An 18,653-nucleotide genomic window follows, 5' to 3' on the forward strand; every position below is an offset into this window, starting at 1 on the left:
TTAACCAGGAGCTCTTGCGGCTCCGATAATACCACGTGGTCATGCAGAAGGTTCCGTCACAGTCTTTACTCACATCCGCGGGAGGTAGGGATGGCCACGACTCGGGCTAGGCAAATGAGATGGCACGGGCTCCCGTTTCTGGGATCCGGGCTGGCTCTAATTAGCAAGAAGGGAGGGTGAGTGGGCACATCAAAAGCTCGCTTCTGGACTCTGCAGGTGCCAGCCCTGCAATCCCCCCTCCAGGGTCACCTTCAAAGCCTGCCCGTCAGTCTGGGATCACACCAGAGCGAGGATGGCTAAGACCTGGCCAGCTCTGCCGAAGACACACAGGCTGGGGACAATTACCGCAGGGAACACGGGGAGGATTGGATCCTGTTCACTCAAAACATCAACCGAACAGGATGCACGGGCAGATGGAAACGCTAGGGACACAGTGCAGTTGTGCTGCTGTTGACAGACACACAACCCCAGTCCTTGAGTGTGCAGGCTGAGGGTAGGGGGAGGAAGTGTGAAAGGTTGAGCCGTTTCTAGTGGAGTCGGAGGATGGAAAGGGAAGAGGCCAAGCCCCTTTATAGACCGGCCAGCATTAAGCTGGAGCCACATTTGCCTTGGAAGTCCCAGAGTATCTCAGAGTCGAGTTGTGTGCTGTCCCAGCAGGCATCTGCTGTGGTCTGGATGGGTGGCCCCGAGGGAGAGCTGTGTGCCACAGGCCTCCACCCCTTCCCAGTTTCCTTCCTGTTGGTGTGACACAACACTCTGGCCTCAAGCAATCCAGGGGAAGAGAGGACTTTATACTTCCGGTCACAGTCCATCTCTGAGGGAAGTCAGGACAGGAACTTAAGCAGGGACTTGGAGCAGAAACGGTGGAGGAACGTTGTTTGCTGCCTCACTCTCTGGCTTGTGTTAGTCTTTCTTATACAAGCTGCCGGCCCAAGCCGACTGGACCCTCTTACATCAATTAACCATCAAGAGAGTCCTCACAGACATGCCCACAGACCGACCTGATAAAGATATTACTCAATTAAGACTCTTTTCACATGACTCCAGGCTGTTAATGCTGCCTAGGACAGTCCCCAGCTGAAACTGTTAGGAAGCAGGGCCTAGCGGGAGGACGTCAGGGCACGGGAGCCTTGTGCCCTTGCAGGGGACTGTGGGACCCCAGGCTTGTCCGTTTCTCTTTGCTTCCTGGCTATGAGGTGTTCCAGTATGCACTTCTCAACAGAGGCTCCAACCTGCTACACTGTGAGTGGAATGGACAACCTTTTCCTTTCTACATTAATTTTCTCGGATGTTTTGTTATAGTTCAGGAAAGTGGCTGACATAAGCAGAGTCCAGGCCTGCCCGTGGGCAGCTCCTGCAGGGTGGGAGCTTCACACTCACCCAGGGCTTGATGGTTCTGCAGGGACTCAGGGACAGCTTCTGTGGAGCACTGCACTGGTTTAGTTTGCTCTGTATTCCTGCAGTTTGGCATCACGTGGAGGTCAAGGGAACAGCCTTGGAAGTCTTCCCAAGTTGTTCCCCCAGATCCAAAAACGATTTCAGGTTCTGGATTTAAATCCTGACACTGTAGCCTCCTTATATGCTTCAACTCCCAGGCTATGCCTTGAAGCCCCGTTGGCAGAAGTCTGGCACCAGGCTTGGTCCTTCCTTTGTGGAATATTCCTTTACACTGTGTGAAAGTTATGTTGCTGTGATTGGCTTAATAACCAAGCTGACTGGTCAATGGCTGGACAGGATACAGTTAGGCAGGAAAGCCAAACAGAATGATGGGCTGAAGAAGGGTGGAGTCTGGGAGTCACCAGGCAGACGCAGAGGAACAGGAGATGAATGTGCCATGTTAATAAAGGTACCACCACGTGGCAGAGCATAAATAAGGAATATAGGTTAACTTAAAATGTAAGGGCAAGTTACCAATAAGCCTGAGCTATCTGTCAAGCACTTATGATTTATATTTAGCCTGAGTCAGTTATTTAGGCCTGGGGCAGTCAGAACAGGAAATGTCTATTTACACATCCCAGTCCTAAGCCTGAAGTTCTCGGTCCAGCACGTGTCCCTGATCACAAGGCTCCGCCTGCCCTGTGCTCCGTTCCATAGCCCTACAGCACCCACGACAGACCCTGGGTGCTGCAGATGCTCAGTCGATGTTCATACAAGTGAGTTGAGCATGCTAGAGACCAGGGGGACTCCTTCTACACATCATTCCACCCAGGACTCGCCACCTGTGTGGGCAGAAGCTCAGAGGGACCTGGAAGCTCTTCCTAACTTTGGCAGACTCAGAGTCTAGGATGGCTTTCCAAAAGTCCCTGTTCAAATGCAGGTGATGCACAGTTGTGGTGCACCAGAGAGTCATCACCCATTGCCCAGGAGAATGGTGCAATGGGAAAGACCCGGAAGGACAGTGCTTTGTGGGGCTGACAGAACTGAGTGGAGGGAGAGACCTGTGTTGGGAGGAATAGGACTCTACCATTAGCCTCCATGGTGATCTCAACTGTCAGCTTGAGGAGTTAGAGACTTACCTGGGACAAGGACTTCTGGGTGTGTCTGTGGGGACTATCCTGATTAGGTCAACTGAGGTGATAAGACCTGTCCACAGTGGAGGGCATCACCCTCTGACTGGGAGCCTGGGTTATATAAGCGGGGCAAGAGGCATTCATCATTCTTTGCCCTCCGACTGTGGGAGAAACGGGTCAGGCTACTTCAGGCTCCTGATGCTCAGGTTTCCCCACCATGAGGCACTGTGAGCCCAACATGGGTAACTTTGGTCAGATAACAGTGAGAAAAGTTACTAAGAAATCATTCCCCCTCCCAGCTGCCTGACAGGACTGGGCTGGGTCACACAGCTGCTGGCCTCTACCCGGGGCTCCCTTTCTGCTCATATGAGAGGTAGGTAGGCTACAGAGCCAAGCTCACCCCATGCTAACACAGAGACCTAGGATTCAGGGAAGCAAAGCACTTGCCTGAGCTCTCAAGAGACCATGAGGTAAAAACTAGGATTCAAATCTGAATCCAGAGGGACAGCTGCGGTCTCCTGGGATCTAGGCTTACATCCCTATGACCCCCATATCTTAGAGAGTGGTGCAGGGGCTCCCTCTGGGACTAAGGTCCAGTGACTTAGGGACACACAGGGTCCTAGGTCACCTTCATTACAAACACGGCATTGAACATGGGATGTGTGTATCACACATTCTACTGCTGTGATAGACACCCATGAGAGCAACTCGGAAGGAAGAGAGGGCTGCTTTGGTGTATGGGTTCAGAGGCTTTGGCCCATGGGTCACTTGGCCCCGGTGTTTCTGGGCCTGTGGTGAGGCCAGTGGCAGAAGGAGACCCTTCGAAAGAGGCAGACCACCCTTCAAGTGCCTGTCCCAGGTGGGAGAGATGCTCTGGAGGTAAGAATGCTTGCTGTATGAGCATGGGGACCTGAGTTCAGATCCTCAGCACTGATGTAAAATCCAGCTGTGGCTGTGTGCACCTGCAGCGGGGTGGATGAAATCAGGAGAATCACTGGGGCTTGCTGGCTGGCCACTACAATAGCTGTAAGCTCCAAGTTCAGTGATAGACTGTCTCTAAATAAATAAATCACATGGAGAGCAATAGAAGAGGGTACCCAATGTCCACCTCTGGCCTCTCCAAGTGCATCCATACATGTGCGCGTGCAAACACATACACACACACACACACACACACACACACACACACACTGACATGGCATGTCCCCAGTTAACTGCTTTTTAGACTCCTCCCTCCATGGCTCCACAACATCCCAACAGGCTCTTCCAGTTCCGGGTCCATCAATAGATTAGTTAGGTCCCTTATCCAGCTATTCTACTGGAAGCCCTGTAACTGGTTACTCATGTCTAGAACTAAGCATCCCACCCATTAGACTTTGGGGGGAACATAACATATTCACACTATGACAGCCAGCAACTTTAGAGTCTTTGTCTAGGCTGGACCTTCTCTCTGCCTCGTTCTCTGGGGAAGACCTCGCCCCCTGTCAAGTGTGTTCATTTGTCCCTTGGGCAAAGCTAAAAGCCTCTCTCCACTGCTTTCCCATGTATGTCTATCAGTCCAGTACATGGCCCCTTTGAGCGAGGAAAACAAACCCTGGGTTCCCAGCTGCCTTTGGCTGAGGTCACACGGCCTTTGTCTTGGCAGCCATTATACCCACAGAAGAAAGAGTCCCTTAGCTTATGCAAGAGGTGAGCAGGTCTTTCATTTGTCGGTAAGTATCTTGGGCATGTGTGAGGACGTTTCTAGACTGTGCTGAGGTGAGAAGAGCCACCAAAAGATGTGGGTAAAATTATTCCATGACTGGGTTCCTGGACTGAATACAAGGTGAGCCCCAGTATTCCTCTGTCTGTTTTCTGACAGTGCATGCAGTGTGACTGAGTAGCCAAGACCTTGCGATCATCCCATTCCCACTGCGATCCACCACACCCTGAAACTGTGAGCCAGGAGGTCTTTTGTCACAGCAAGGAGCAAAATAACCAGAACAACCTCCTTGAGGTGTCAGGGCACTTGAGGGGACATGTGTGGGATAAGTGCACTGAATGGATCATGGGGACAGTCAAAACTGTCATTGGTTCAGAAGCCTCCCACACTGGGACACACATCAAAATCCTAGGACATGGGCAGTGGACCCTACTAGAGGTGAAGTCTGATTGTCCCCTAAGAAGCCCAGAAAGGCCTTGATGAGGGCCCAAGCCTTTAAAAAACATTATTTTTCAGCACATTGCTAAAAACACAAAAGTTATAGGTGAGCTGCTTCCTAGGGAACGAGAACCTATATTCAAACGCAGCTCTTCTTTCTTCATTCCAGTCTCTGATTTCCTAAATTACGTGTAATTTTAATTGTGTTTCAATCGCCCGCTGGTTGACAGGCATTTATTTCTACAATACACTGGACTGGCCACCTCTCGCTCTGGGCTTTTTGAAATCTGTTTGTTCTGTTGTGCACTGGAGGGCACAGCTGATGGGCACATATGCCAAGTTCCTTTGGTGCGGCTCCATGCCACTTCACAGGCTGTCCGGCAGCCATGGAAGAGACTTGACACCTGTGCTGTTATGAACTGGGACTGGCAGCATCTCCAGGCCACAGCGACTTTATTCAGAGGGGATGGGATGCACCCCGCCCGGAGCACGCGCTGCCTGTATGGAAAAGATGTGCACCTCATTATTGGCAGGCCAGCTGCCACAACTACAAATAAGACACTAATTTTCTAGTAGAATCTGGTGCAGTCGGAGTGGAGGCAGTGCAGAAAGGCAGGGAAAATTATGGGCGTGAGGAGAGAAAGAAGTCCCTCACCCCAGAGTCTGGTTGAACCCTTTCACTAGCTGAGAATCCATTCAGATATATCTACCAAAGGCCCTTCTCCCCTTTCAGGTGGAACCTTCAGTTTTCCAGGAATCTCTCCAGAAGCCCCACTGCCAGTAAAAACAAAACAAAAAACAAAACCAAAACAAACAAACACCAGGCCCTAAGCCTCTTGCACATCTTCAGTGTCTGTTTTCACTCTACCAGCTTACACAACTCAACCACGGCATCTCCGGAGCCCCCTCTGTTTTCACTCTACCAGTCTATACAACTCAACCACGGCATCTCCGGAGCCCCCTCTGTTTTCACTCTACCAGCTTACACAACTCAACCACGGCATCTCCGGAGCCCCCTCTGTTTTCACTCTACCAGCTTACACAACTCAACCACGGCATCTCCGGAGCCCCCTCTGTTTTCACTCTACCAGCTTACACAACTCAACCACGGCATCTCCGGAGCCCCCTCTGTTTTCACTCTACCAGCTTACACAACTCAACCACGGCATCTCCGGAGCCCCCTCTGTTTTCACTCTACCAGTCTATACAACTCAACCAAGCCCCTCATGGTCTCCATTATCAAAAGGGGGGACAGAGGTAGGGAAGGGGAGGGTCCCTTAGAAACTCGCTAAGTAATGAAATTCCGGAAGCTTCCGAAGTGGAGTCACAGTGAAGATGCTGAGGTGGGGCTCTCATCTGGGGAACTGTGCTCACTCAGACACATCTTCCTCTCAGCCTGGCCCTTTTCTTTCTACTTTTAATAGATTCTAACTCTGCTTCACACTGGCTCGTCCTGAAATTCTTTTCTGCATTGAAAACAAGGACCTGGCTTTATGTGAGTCAAGGTCCCTAAAAGATTAAGGGATCTTAATTAAGGGCTGCTGCAGGGGCTGTGTGGAGCTATGTCTGTGTGGAGCTACGCTCCCATCCAACAAAAAGACCCATCCTCCCTCCCCTTCCCCTGTGTGTTTGTGCACGGTGAGAGACACAGCATCCAGGACTTTGAATTTCTGCTTGGAATGTTTCTGGCCTCCCAGCACAGCCTTGGAAGGAAGTCAGGGCTGAAGCAGGGCCCCTAGGGAATAAGGATGTGTGAGGTCAGAGATCAAGCATCCATGACACCTGCTTGTTGGAGGAAAGAGCTGGACCTCTGGGGTCACAGTGGCCTCTGGCATGCCAAGGTTAAGGTCCTTTGTTATTATTTGTTGTGGACGGCTCCTTGACCCATAGGGCAGATGGAATCCCGGACTGACCCCTTTTTGTTTTGTCCTGTCCCCTACACTCTGGTGAAGCCAGAGAAAGCTGAGGGCACAGCAGTGAACTGCCAGTGTCATCAGAAAGCATTCGGAAATATCTTTTTGTCACTTTGAAAGGCACCTGTCCCTGGATGGCGACTCTGACAGTGAGGGACGATGTTATACTCTCAGCAGAGACCTTTGCTGCTAAAGGGATCTTCTCTGTCCCTCCCGTAGGTGACAGTGTCAACTCCCATTAGGCCGAACCTACTCTTGTGCTTTGGTGGCAACATCAGAGAGCCCCTGGCTGTCGACTTGACAGGATCTAAGATCATGTAGGAAACAGACCTCTAGACGTGTCTATGAGGAAATTTCTAGATTAGGTTAAGTGAGGTAGGAAGATGGTCCCTAAGGGTATCATCCCATGGGCTGGGGTCCCAGACTGGACAACAAGGACACAGCAGCAAGCTGAGCCCCAACATCCATCCCTCTCTGCTTCCTGACTGTGGATGTCATGTGACCATCAGGCGCCTGCTGCCAGGCCTCCCCCACCATGAGGGTTGGACTTTCAAACCGTGAGCCTAAATACACTCTCTTGCCCCCTTAACTTGCTTCTTGCCAGATATTTTGTCTCAGCAAGGAGGAAAGGAACTAAGGCAAAATACAACCCAAGACTTAGGTACCAAGAGACAACACGGTGCACTGAGGGATCAGGACTCCCCAGGAGTCACCAGCCACAACACTAGATGGGTGGTTCAGGCACTTTGGGTGCAAGGTGGCTCCTCTGGCTGCCTGGTCCTGTCTGTCTTTTTCTTCTTAGTGCGTGCCCCAGCCTCCAGCACCCCTAAGCGTTGGCTCTGGATTGTCCATGATGCTTGAGCCAAGGTGGGGGGCCACACAGCTCTCATGCCATCTGGCCCAGCGGGCCTTGCTCATTCATTGCCCAGGCACCTGTGGGTGCCTCTGAGAGGCGAGTCCTGGCCCTGGTCTTCCACTTTCAGAGGTAAGCGCCTGCCACCCAACAGGTACCCACTCCCCCATCACATAAATTAATTTTTAGGATGAGTTTCACCATGACCTGCAATTCTCTGAAACTGAGATATTTCAATAAGTCCTCCCTCTCTTGTGTTGTTTCCCCGCCTTCCCCCTAGGTTATTTTGCCACAGGCTGAAAGTCAGTCTGACCAACCCAGTGTCACTGAGGTGCTTTTATCTCTGCATTTACGCTGGCACCTGCCATTGCCCTTGACAACACCATCAACCCCAAGAAAGAGTCTCAGGCCGCCTGGTCCACCGTCTACATCCCCAGCTCACAGTGGTCGAACTTGGGCTAACCAGGCCTTCCAGTGGCTCTGCACACATCCCATTATCTGCCCTCCTTCAAGGACCAGGCACTCTTTAGCAGGACAGTCTTGGTTCTGGCATCTGGAGGGTCCTTCACTGGCCAGAAGCTCTGCCCCTTTGCTCATTCATGTGCTCTGTGAGCCCATTGGTCTGAGGGGAGGCAGCAGCCCTGGAGACCTGAGCACAGTTTCCTCTGTGCAGGCTCTGGATGAGTTCCAGCCCTGGGCCAGGGGCTCTGTCTAACTCAGCCCGGCTGCTTCATCAGATACAGTCACACACTTGGCATGGGTGTGACTTGCACGCAAGCTCTGTATAGTTGTCCTGGTTGTCCGAACCATGGAACAAAGGCGTGCTTCAGAAATAAGTGAGGTCCCCATGGTTCTTACCTGCCACTGGATCAGAACCGAGGATGTGGTGTGAGGTGTGGCTGAGACAGATCCTGGAGGCTCTCCGGGAACTGCAGGGCAGCAGATACGAGGAAGTAGTTAGAATGGTTCTTTTGGGTACCAGTCACCCTTCAGTGTAAGGAGCCTTTCCTCCCTTCTGTGGGTTCTCCCAGGCCAACCACAGCACTCTGTGAGCTCCTGCCCAAGACCCTTCCTGGGCTTCCAAGTCTTTGGGAAAGGGGGTCAGATAGCATTTTCGCCATGAGCAGGCCAGGTGGTCACAGTGAAGTCACAGTGCTCTTAGCTTGAGACACCGAGTGACTGTTGGTAGAGATGAGGTTGCTGCTGGCCACCCAGCATGCAAAGCCAGGAAGCTGTAGTGACTTTGCGCTGGTCTCTGGAAGGATAAGGCTGTTATGACCCCTGTCATGGACAAGCCTGCTTTGGGACCAATGAGGAGCCCTTGCCATAGATCAGGTGCTGGAGATTTTTCTGCACTCTCCAGGTTCTCTTGTGTACTAAACTGACCTCTCTGTGTCTCCTTGGCTGGAGGCTGTGTGCCAACAAAAGCCTGCCCACTAAATGCTTCTGGAGGGGACAGGACTGGACATGTATCCCAGGCTCTGTCTACTTTTCATCCTAGGTTTGCCCCTGTCTGAGTCTCCTCTGATTATTCAGGCTCTCTATCCTCAGTCACACAGGTGGACCCCAGTGTCACCCTCTAGACCAGGGGTTCTCAACCTGTGGGTCATGACTCCATTGTGGGTCAATCAAGTCATTCACAGGGGCAGCCTAAGACTATCGGAAAACACAGATATTTACATAACAATTCATAACAGCAAATTTACACTTACAAAGTAGCAGTGAAAATAACTTCATGGTTGGGGGGGTGGGTCACCACGACATGAGGAGCTGTCCTAAAGGGTCGCAGTCTTAGGAAGGTTGAGAACCACAGCTCTAGCAGAAAACCTTCCAGCACACACAAATGCACTTTAAAAAACCAAATAACAACAAAAAAAAACTATCTTGCCAAGACAGTGGTTGTTCTAGCTGTCTGGGTGCTAAGCCCACATACATACAAAACCTTGAAGCGCATGCAACTGCCATTAAAAAAAAAAGAAATGAAGGAAGGAAGAAAGGAAGAAAGGAAGGAAGAAAAGAAAAGAAAAGAAAAAATGTTGAATCATGTTTGGATTCTGGGGACTTGGAAGGCACAGGTAGGGAGATTATTACAAACTCAAGAATAGCCTGGGCCAGGACTAAAGCTCTATGAAAAACAAAAAACAATGGCTACTGCGGGTATGCTCAGTGGTAGAGCACCTTCCTAGAATCCCCCAGTGAGGGGCTGGGGTGTGGCTCAGTGGTAGAGCACCTGCCTAGAATCCTCCAGTGAGGGGCTGGGGTGTGGCTCAGTGGTAGAGACCCTGCCTAGAATCCCCCAGTGAGGGGCTGAGGTGTGACTCAGTAGTAGAGCCCCTGCCTAGAATCCCCCAGTGAGGGGCTGGGGTGTGGCTCAGTAGTAGAGCCCCTGCCTAGAATCCCCCAGTGAGGGGCTGGGGTGTGGCTCAGTGGTAGAGCAACTGCCTAGAATCCCCCAGTGAGGGGCTGGGGTGTGACTCAGTGGTAGAGCACCTGCCTACAATCCCCCAGTGAGGGGTTGGGGTAAGCACCTGCAAGGCCTGGGGTTCCATCCCTAGCACAGTAAGGGAGAAATGTTAATCAGTCATCAAAGGCCCCCTCTCTCCCAGCTAAGGTAGGGCTGATCTTGCCAGTCAATCTCCACCTCACAGAGGGAGACAAAGGGCCACAAACACAATGCAAATCCAACCACAAAGGGAAATTGCAAGTCTCAGACAAGGGAGATGATGAGATAGGGGCCTCAAAAGCTGCATTTGAATATCAAAGGGTTGAGAAGGGGCATGGGGAGCCCAGAGAGTTCCTTGAATAGCTTTTCAGTAAGGGCCTATTCCCTGAGGTCTCAGGAGCCTGTCAGGATCCCATGCTCCCTGTTTGTCAGAGATAACCCGACAAAGACAGCAGCTTGCTGGGTGTCTGGCCCTTTCTTCTAAGAATTAGCGCACCATTGCAAATATTCTCTCCATTGTGTCTGATGCAAGATAAAAATGAGAGGTTCTTTTTTCTTTAGTTTACATTTGATGCTGACTTTCTACCCTTGTTCCACACCACCTTTTGTCTGTTTGTGTGCAGAGGTTCCATGCATGTGTGTATATGTTTATGTCTCCATGCTGGTCCTTGGGGGAGCATGTGGAGGCTGGAAGTTAGCGTTGGATATCTTTCTGCTGTTCTCTACCTTAGCTTTGAGGGGCTTTTGCTGAATATCAAGATTTCCCACTTTGGCCAGACTGGCTGGCTAGCTAACCCCCGGGGTCCTTCCTCAAACCCCAGCTGGGGTTACAAGTATCGCTGGGTATTTTACATGGGCACTGGGGATTTGAACTCAGGTCCTCATGCTTGAGCAGCCAGCACGCTACCCACTGACTCATCTCTCCTGCCTGTAAGCCCTCACTTATGTGTTTATTGGGATGGTTCCCACTCATCTCGAATCTGGTGCTTTTCAGTGCTGCTTCCTCCTGAAGGAGCATCCTTCTGCCAGCCTTGCTTTCCCGCCTGTAGGCTGACAGAGGACAGGGGAGCAGCCGACACACAGGACCACTGTCTGTGCATGGCTAAAGACCGTGGTGATTCTATAGCATCCTGGGCTCTTCACATCCATAAAGTAGGAATTGGGGCTCTGCACCAGGCGCTTTTTCTTGTGTTTCCTCTTTTCCTCCTCTGGAGAGGGATGAAGGAGATCCTTTGCGAGAGGCATGTTCTCGTAGGGAGGTGGTCACTGCCGGAAAGGCAAGCCCTCACTTTTAAGTGAGATCATTGATGACATTCTCCCTCCACTCATCCGTAGCAGTGAAAGGAAGGGTTTTGCTTCTGAGTGGTCTCCCAAGCCTCCTACCAGGCACTTTGGGCCACCTAGCTACCTGGATGACTCATAACTTCTTCCCTGAGCTCTGCTGCATCTGAATCTCAACACCTCTCAGGATGAGGGCCCTGAGGTTTCTCCAGGGATTCTGGGGAGCTGAGAGGCCTACTTCTCAGATACCAGACCCAGTGGACCCAGCCACAGTGGGGATGCTGGGTGTGCAGCCTGAGTCTCTGCAGTAACTTAAGTTCTTGATGGGGGGAGGGGCTGCTGCATTTACGTTAACAGAAGTCCCTTAGGACTGCAACCCTGGAGAGCTGGAATGTTGAAGGTCAAAAGCTGAACTATCTTGGGCCATCTTAGCCCCTAAATAGCCACTTACTGCCTACTATTGTGTGCTGTCTAACACCCTCAGGACTTAGGTCCTTTTGGAATGTACAAATAGACACCTAGCTTCACCCACCCAAGACTAAAACATATCACTGTACAAGTCTGAAGCAGAGATGACTAACTTGCCTACCCGGTATTCTCACCAATGTCTTCAAAATTGTTCTTGATTTAAAATGTTCTTATTTCTGCCACTGTAAACACTGTGGAATTGCTAATGTGTTGGAACATGGCAGTATTCGGGGTGACCCAAATCTGTGTTTCACTGGGCCATGATCACTCACATTTGACTCCTAAGTAAAGTGTCTCCCCTTCCCGTTGGGGGAGACCTGTTCTTTGTTTTGTTTTTGTTTGTTTGTTGTATTTTGTTTTTGCATCAATGTCTGAATATGGCTGGGGAGCTGGAAATGGCTCACCTCCACCCCTGGGCTAGTCCTCGAGGAGCCCTGAAACTCTGTGTGGTAAAAGTTAAACTTCTGGGCTCAGAAAAGCATGTGTGTGTGGAGAGGGGAAGTCACATGATGTGAGGTCACAGGGCGAGGCAGCGGGGACCTGGTCCATTTGGAAACCACCTCACTGGAGCGTTAAATGGAAGAGATGGGGTTTTCTGGGAGTTATCGCAAAGCCCCAGTGGCTGAACTAAGTGCCCAGCTCTGAGTCTGAGCCGGGAGTTGCCTGATATCCATCGTCTCCCATCCCACTTGTCAGTCTATGTCTGCTGGAGCTGTCTCCCGGGTTCACTGCACTTCCTCCCATACCCAGGATGGGGTATCTTCAGGCCCAATGCCTCTGAGGTCAGAAGCCGGTGAAGAAACCACCTGGTGCTTGGGGTGGGGCCGGGGCAGATCTGAAACTGATTGGACCCAGCTTCCCCAATGACATTCATTTTTAACGACTCCCATTAATTATTCAATTTCTAATGGAGGACGGTTTTGGAAGCCAATCGAAAGGAGTTCCATTCCATCTGGAAACTCTCCGGGGGACCTTGATTTATGACCGTGGGGTGTGTAGGAACACCCCAGGCTGTCAGTTACTAATGGACTTCTGCTGCTTGTCACCCTCCCTGGTGACCTCCCCTCTCTGCTCAAGACTGGAGCAGGGTCTCTTTCTGGGGGGAAGGTACCCTCCGGCTTCTGCAGAGCTGTGGGGCGGGGTGGTATTGGCTGGCTTTTGCTCACCATCTTGCAATGTGGTCACGGCTTCTGTTTCTAGACTGAAGTCACTGTCCCCGATGTCATTGGTGGCCTTCAGGCGTAGCTTGTAGGAGGTGAAAGGTCTCAGCCTGTAATGGAATACAGAAATCAGTGACCACAGTCCTGTCTGAATTTATAATTAGGAAATAGTGGGACTGGGGTGTCAGAAGTCTCTCCTGCCCCAGAAACAGAAGTTGGGTTACCCTGCCACCAGGAAGGATGGAACCATTCCCTAGATGTAGCTACCAGGGCCTTTTAGGGTCCCCTAGTCTGCCATGATGCTCAGAGTGAGACGGTTTCATGGAGGGACACATGAGTGAGAAAGTCTTGTTCCAAGGACTTTCAATGCTCTTTAATAAGATGCTACACAGTAAATTACTGCTTGCCTAGGCCAAGGATCGAGGGGGCAGAGATGGATTGGGCTCTAGGGGAAGAACTGAAAAGATCTACCTTCTAGCCCTAACATACCCAGAGTGAAGCTGTCCCTCACTTCTCCCTAGGGCTCCTGTCAGGGCTCTATTCTGGCTGGCCAACCTCTTTGGATTCACCAATGTCTCTGCCCCACTCAAGTCAGGCATGATCACAGGATCCTTCCCCCTTCCAGGTGCTGGGCCCAAGTCACGCGGAGGGTGAGCATGCCCCATGCAACACGGAGGGCGAGCATGCCCTGTCCAGCTTGCATTAGGGACAAGTTCCCAAGATCATCAGCGCACCACTTCACAGGCAGGAAATGGGCCAGCAGGGAAACTCTAGCTTCCAAGACGGGTTCTGTTCTTTAGAAAACTCAGAATCAGTTTCAGAAACTGCCAGGGACTAAAGTCCCCAGGAAGGGGAGTGGATGGGGGGGGGGGACGGGGAGGAAGAAAGACAAAAAGGAAGGAAGGAAGGAAGGAAAGAAGGAAGGAAGGAAGGAAGGAAGGAAGGAAGGAAGGAAGGAAGGAAGGAAGGAAAAGGTAATTCTACAAGGCTGCTTGACGAGCCAGAATCTGCAGAAGGCTGCACATTGGGAGCAAGTTACACTGGGCTCCCATTAGCGCTCTGGACAGCCGTTTATGCCCACCTCTGTGTCCGACTTAACTTAGACATATCCGTTCAGAAGGTACAAGCAGACCTCTGGCTTCCACCAATCTGAAGGCTAAGGATGTCCCCAGCCAGCGTCTGAAGCAGTCACAGGGATTCCCCTGTTCTACTGTAACCCACCTACCTGTGGTTTCCACCAGTGTATTCTAAATCACCCCAACTTAGGGCTTTCTTTGTTGTTATTGTAAAAACTCCACGGACTTGTTACTATGTTGGAATATGGGGAATCCTGGATCTGTGTTCCTGGACTATGGTCACGTGTGTTGACTCCAGAATAATTCTCTTATCCCTTGAGGAGAGAGCTGCATTTTTGCAGAGATGCCATGACGATCAGCTACTTTTGTGCTCCTCTGGATACATTGGATTACAGCATTTCTCCAAAGCCTGAGGGATGCTCCACTCAAAGCCCCGGGAATAATCTGGCCTTGCCAATTTCTAGACCCCTACAGGCCTGGCCTCACCAGCAGCAGCCAGGAGAATCTGGTCTTGGTTGGTTTAACTCGGCTTAACTGAGAAGCTCCTTGAAGGCCCACTGCCTACAATGATCTTTGCTGTGGTTTCTGGGGACAGCTTTTGTTTAGCTCAAATAAACCACGTCCACCTGTTCCTGGCTTTCCAGAAGCTACTGTGTCTAGTCTCAGGGATAAACGCCTATTGTCCCCTGTCACTTCCCAATCTCAGATGCTGAGTGGCCCACCTTTGAGTTAACTGCCTGCTTCTCCTGCCTGGTGTGGTGGGAAGCATGGGGTCCCTAAAAATGTGGGCTCTGAAGTATACTTCCCAGTTCCTCAGCCCCAGCCATGCTTGGAAGAGCCACTTTGCAGGCACGTCCTTGTCTGGGGATCTGATAGACGGACATCAAGACGTTGTCCTGAGAATCAAAGCAGATGTGGCCCTCAGGAGTGGCTTAGTAAGCCCTCACTGAAAACAACTGAAACAGGGTGGGAGAGGTGGCTCAGCAGGTAAGAGCGCTTGCTGTGCAAGCACAGAGAGGATCTGAGTTCAAATCCCGATTACCATGTGGGTTAAGGCTGTGCCTGTGCTTGGGGAAGGAGAGGGTGGAGACAGGATGATTGCCAGGGGATGGGGGAGGGGTTATTGCCCGCCAGACTAGCTCCAGGTTCAGTAAGAGACCTTGTCTCAATGGAATAAGATAGCGTGACAGAGCAGGACACATGTCATCCTCATCTAACCTATGTGTGACTGTATCTACATACACATGTGTGCACACCCCTCACATGCACAGCTGTTAGCATTCTTATTTCTTAGGTATTATCTTCAGCAGCTAAAGTGAGTGCATATCATATAACTGTCCTAGATCTCTGTTGTCCTGTTCCTTCCTATCTCTCTCCTTCCTTTCGAATTTACTATGTTCCTGAAGGTGACTTTGAATTCCTGATCCTCCTGTCTCCATCTCTAAGAACTGGATGGCAGGCTCTGTGCGGTGCTGGGGTTGAACCCAGAGCCTTGTGCATGCTAGGCAAGCGCTCTACCGCTCTACTGACTGAGTCACATCCTTGGTCTTTCTCTCTTTGGTTTTCACAGCCTAAGGGAGTCCTGCCGCTCTAGCATGGAGAGCCGTGCTAGGCACCTAAAGATGGTCAGTAACACTCTGCTGAGGAAACAAATACATCATGGTGACACTGATGTTCCAAATCCTCTCGGGGAGGTAGAAGAGGGCACCTGCCACATGCTGCAGTACTGACCTGCAAGGCACCATATGCCAACTGTATAGTAGTGGCTCAACTGAAATGGGGTGACTCACCCCCCTCCGGCTGGATTGGAGGTCTGCTCCACAAAGGGGATTTTATGTATGATAATATAATCCTGTTCAAAAGCATGTCGCTGAGGAGGTCGTGGGCCCTGGGATATATTGTTGTTGTTGTTATTATTATTTTCCTAACTGGGCATGCTCTCAAAGTGTCTCCTAAATATTTGTGTTCATACCCACAGGCTTGGGCTGCTCTCCACCTTGGCCAGAGAAGCTGCTTCGTTTTGGCAGTGGGCAGCAGCAATATGGGGCAGGGAATAACTGGTCAAGTACTAACAGTATCAGACTGAGTGTTCAGCCCTACACTGGGCATCCACATCAACCTCCTTCCCGAGGGCTCAGGGAACACAGCAAAAGAGGAAGCAAGAAGCACTTAAGAGCACCATGAAATGATGCCTCCTGGGCATGACGTGGTTGTTACACTTGTGAACGCATAATATCTTGGATCATCCGCACGGGGTCAATCATCTCCAGGCTTCACCCACACTTTACTGTGGAACTACAGTAGACAGTTGCTGAGGGCCAGAGGAAGAAGGAGTATTTGTTTGTTTGTTTGTTTATTATTTATTTGATATATGTGAGTGTGCCTGTGCATGCTTATATGTACCATGTGCATGCAGATGCCATGGAAACCAGAAGAGGATGTCAGATCCCCAAGAACTAGAATTACAGGAAGTTGAGAACCACCTGATATGGGTGCTAGGAACTGAACCTGTGTCTTCTGCAAGGGCAGTAAGTGCTCTTAACCACGGAGCCATCTCTTCAGCTCAAAGATTTATTTCACACACACACACACACACACACACACACACACACACACACACACACACACACACACGTGTCTCAAAAGCCAGAAGAGGGTTATTGAAGTTCCTGGACAGGATTGGTTTTTTTGAGAATGTGGCCACTGGTAGGATTCCCATGCTCCAGTGGATGGCCTCATATCAATGCACATGTGGACAGCTCCAAATGGACTTAGTGGGAGCACTCTCTCTGTCTCTGTCTCTCTCTCTTTCTCTCTCTCCACACACAAACACTCTCACACACACATGTTGTAGGGATGTGTTATGGGGGATTTTGAGGGAATTGGAAGTATAGACACGATCATATATGCTCGTATATATGCACAAAATTCTCAAGAATAATGCAAAACACTTTAAAGTAGAATTTGAAATAAAACCAGAAACAAGCCCTACATGTAGACTGGAGTGAGCTGAGACCACATTCAGCAGCCAGCACACAGAGTAAGCATTTAGGGGCCTACGAGGACTCTGCTCCCGAAGGACTCTTTCTCCATTGCCCTGCCTGCCTTGGGAGCCCTGTTCAACACAGCGAGCAGTGTGCTGTAGGTAATGTGTGGCCTGTGGCTGGGCAGACCAGACCAGCTCAGAGACAAATGAGGTTGAGTGTGAAGGAGAGTGGGAACAGGAGCCTGCAGCAGACCAGGAACTCCTGGGATTCTTTCACCAAGGACACCTGGAAGTAGATGGCAGGTAAAAAACAGGGTGTCCAGGGAGCTAACCCTGGCTCTAAATAACTCACTAGCATCTTGTGTGCAAATGCCTCTGGCCCCGCCCACTCCTACAGATCTTGCCTCTGACCATAGCTGCTCCCACCTCAATCCCAGCCCAAACCTCTATCCCGCCAGGGTCAATCGGGCATCAAGGCCAATCTCAAGGACTCCCTGATAAAGAAAAGAAAGTCCTGTCCATCGAATCCCCCCACTCCCTCTACTCTTCCTGGACAGCCTAAGCCTCTGCCGTGGAGCTGGCCAGGCAGAATTGAAATTTAGCTCCGTCATTACCAGCTAGGGCTGAGTCGTTTGGTTTTTATGACCTCACTTTGTGCACCTGTAAAAATGGAGATCAGAGTCCCTGAGATCATTTTGTGAACATTGAATCACCATCAGGGATCTAACGATCTTGGCACACAGCAGACAATGCATAAACGCCACTCTCTCTTTGCTCTTCTGGAAGCTTCTCTTTCCCTGCCTCTCTGGATGAGATAAAGTCCGTTCACATTCTGGGCAGCTTCTGTTGGCCCTCTGCACATTCCGTACACCTCACCTTCCAAACTCAGACACTGCACAGGCTTAAGGCACAGTTTTGAGCTAACACTGTTACTTCAGCTCTTACCTCTAAGTGCCCAGCATTCAGGAGACGAGGCAACTTCGCAGCACAGGGACCTTTCAAAACTCTATTATGGCCACTGCTCTGCTGACTCAGGAGCCAGGTTCACACCATGCAGCATGCGCTAGTCCTATGGATGCTCACTGTGGAGGCTTATTGCATGCAAGTTTTACTTTCACTGCCAAAGTACTTTGAAAATAGTTGTGGGTGCAGGCAAGACACAGCAGTTCGGTGTCCCTCCCTCAGGCCTAAATTCCGGGCTAAATTTAGCTTATTTATCGGTTCATTTTCATTAGAATGTAAGTTGTATAGATCCTGAACATTCTGAACACTACCCATTGCTGCTTTTTACCTAGTTATCCATAAGACACTGAAACTACCTTTTAAATATTCAGCTAGGTCTAATGTTGTACATTTGGGATCTACTCAAGATGGTGAGGAAGAAGGATCAAATTTCAAGGCTTGTCTGCATAGAATAGTTATTGTCAAACCTAAACATACCCGGAATGAGAGAGCCTAAACCAAGAATTTGTCTCCATCATATTGGCCTGTGAACATGTTATAGTGATGTGGGATGTCTTTTTGTATGATGTAAATATGTATTGCTTTCATTGGCTATAAATAAAGCTGCTTTGGCCCATGGCAAGGCAGGACAGAGCCAGGTGGAAAATTCAAGCAAAGATGCAGGAAAAGGGTGGAGTCTCAAATTCGCCAGCAGCTGTCCAAGGAAAAACATGCCAGAGCACCACCGGTAAGCCACAGACCATGTGGAGATACATAGATGAATAGAAACGGGTTATTTAAATGTAAGAGCTAGCTAGTGATAAGCCTGAGCCATCAGCCAAACATTTATAATAAATATTAAGCCTCAGAGTGGTTATTCG

At 50.3% G+C, this 18,653-nt stretch overlaps 2 protein-coding genes across 2 annotated transcripts in view; both read right to left on the bottom strand.

Annotated features, from left to right (window-relative positions):
* Positions 1–18,653, bottom strand: part of Sdk1 (sidekick cell adhesion molecule 1) — a 959,866-nt gene that overhangs the window by 63,343 nt on the left and 877,870 nt on the right. Inside the window, exons 31-32 of the mRNA XM_075974284.1 lie at positions 12,775–12,878; positions 8,275–8,345 (exon numbers count right to left, since the gene is read on the bottom strand). Of these exons, the coding sequence (XP_075830399.1) occupies positions 8,275–8,345; positions 12,775–12,878 (175 nt within the window). The remainder of the gene's footprint in view (positions 1–8,274; positions 8,346–12,774; positions 12,879–18,653) is intronic.
* Positions 10,850–11,115, bottom strand: LOC142840315 (small ribosomal subunit protein eS27-like). Its single transcript, XM_075956895.1, has one exon. It carries the CDS (start codon positions 11,102–11,104, stop codon positions 10,850–10,852), a length of 255 nt encoding a protein of 84 aa, XP_075813010.1. The 5' UTR covers positions 11,105–11,115.

This window comes from Microtus pennsylvanicus, chromosome 1, assembly GCF_037038515.1.
Source record: "Microtus pennsylvanicus isolate mMicPen1 chromosome 1, mMicPen1.hap1, whole genome shotgun sequence".
NCBI classification, from domain to species: Eukaryota; Metazoa; Chordata; class Mammalia; order Rodentia; family Cricetidae; genus Microtus; species Microtus pennsylvanicus.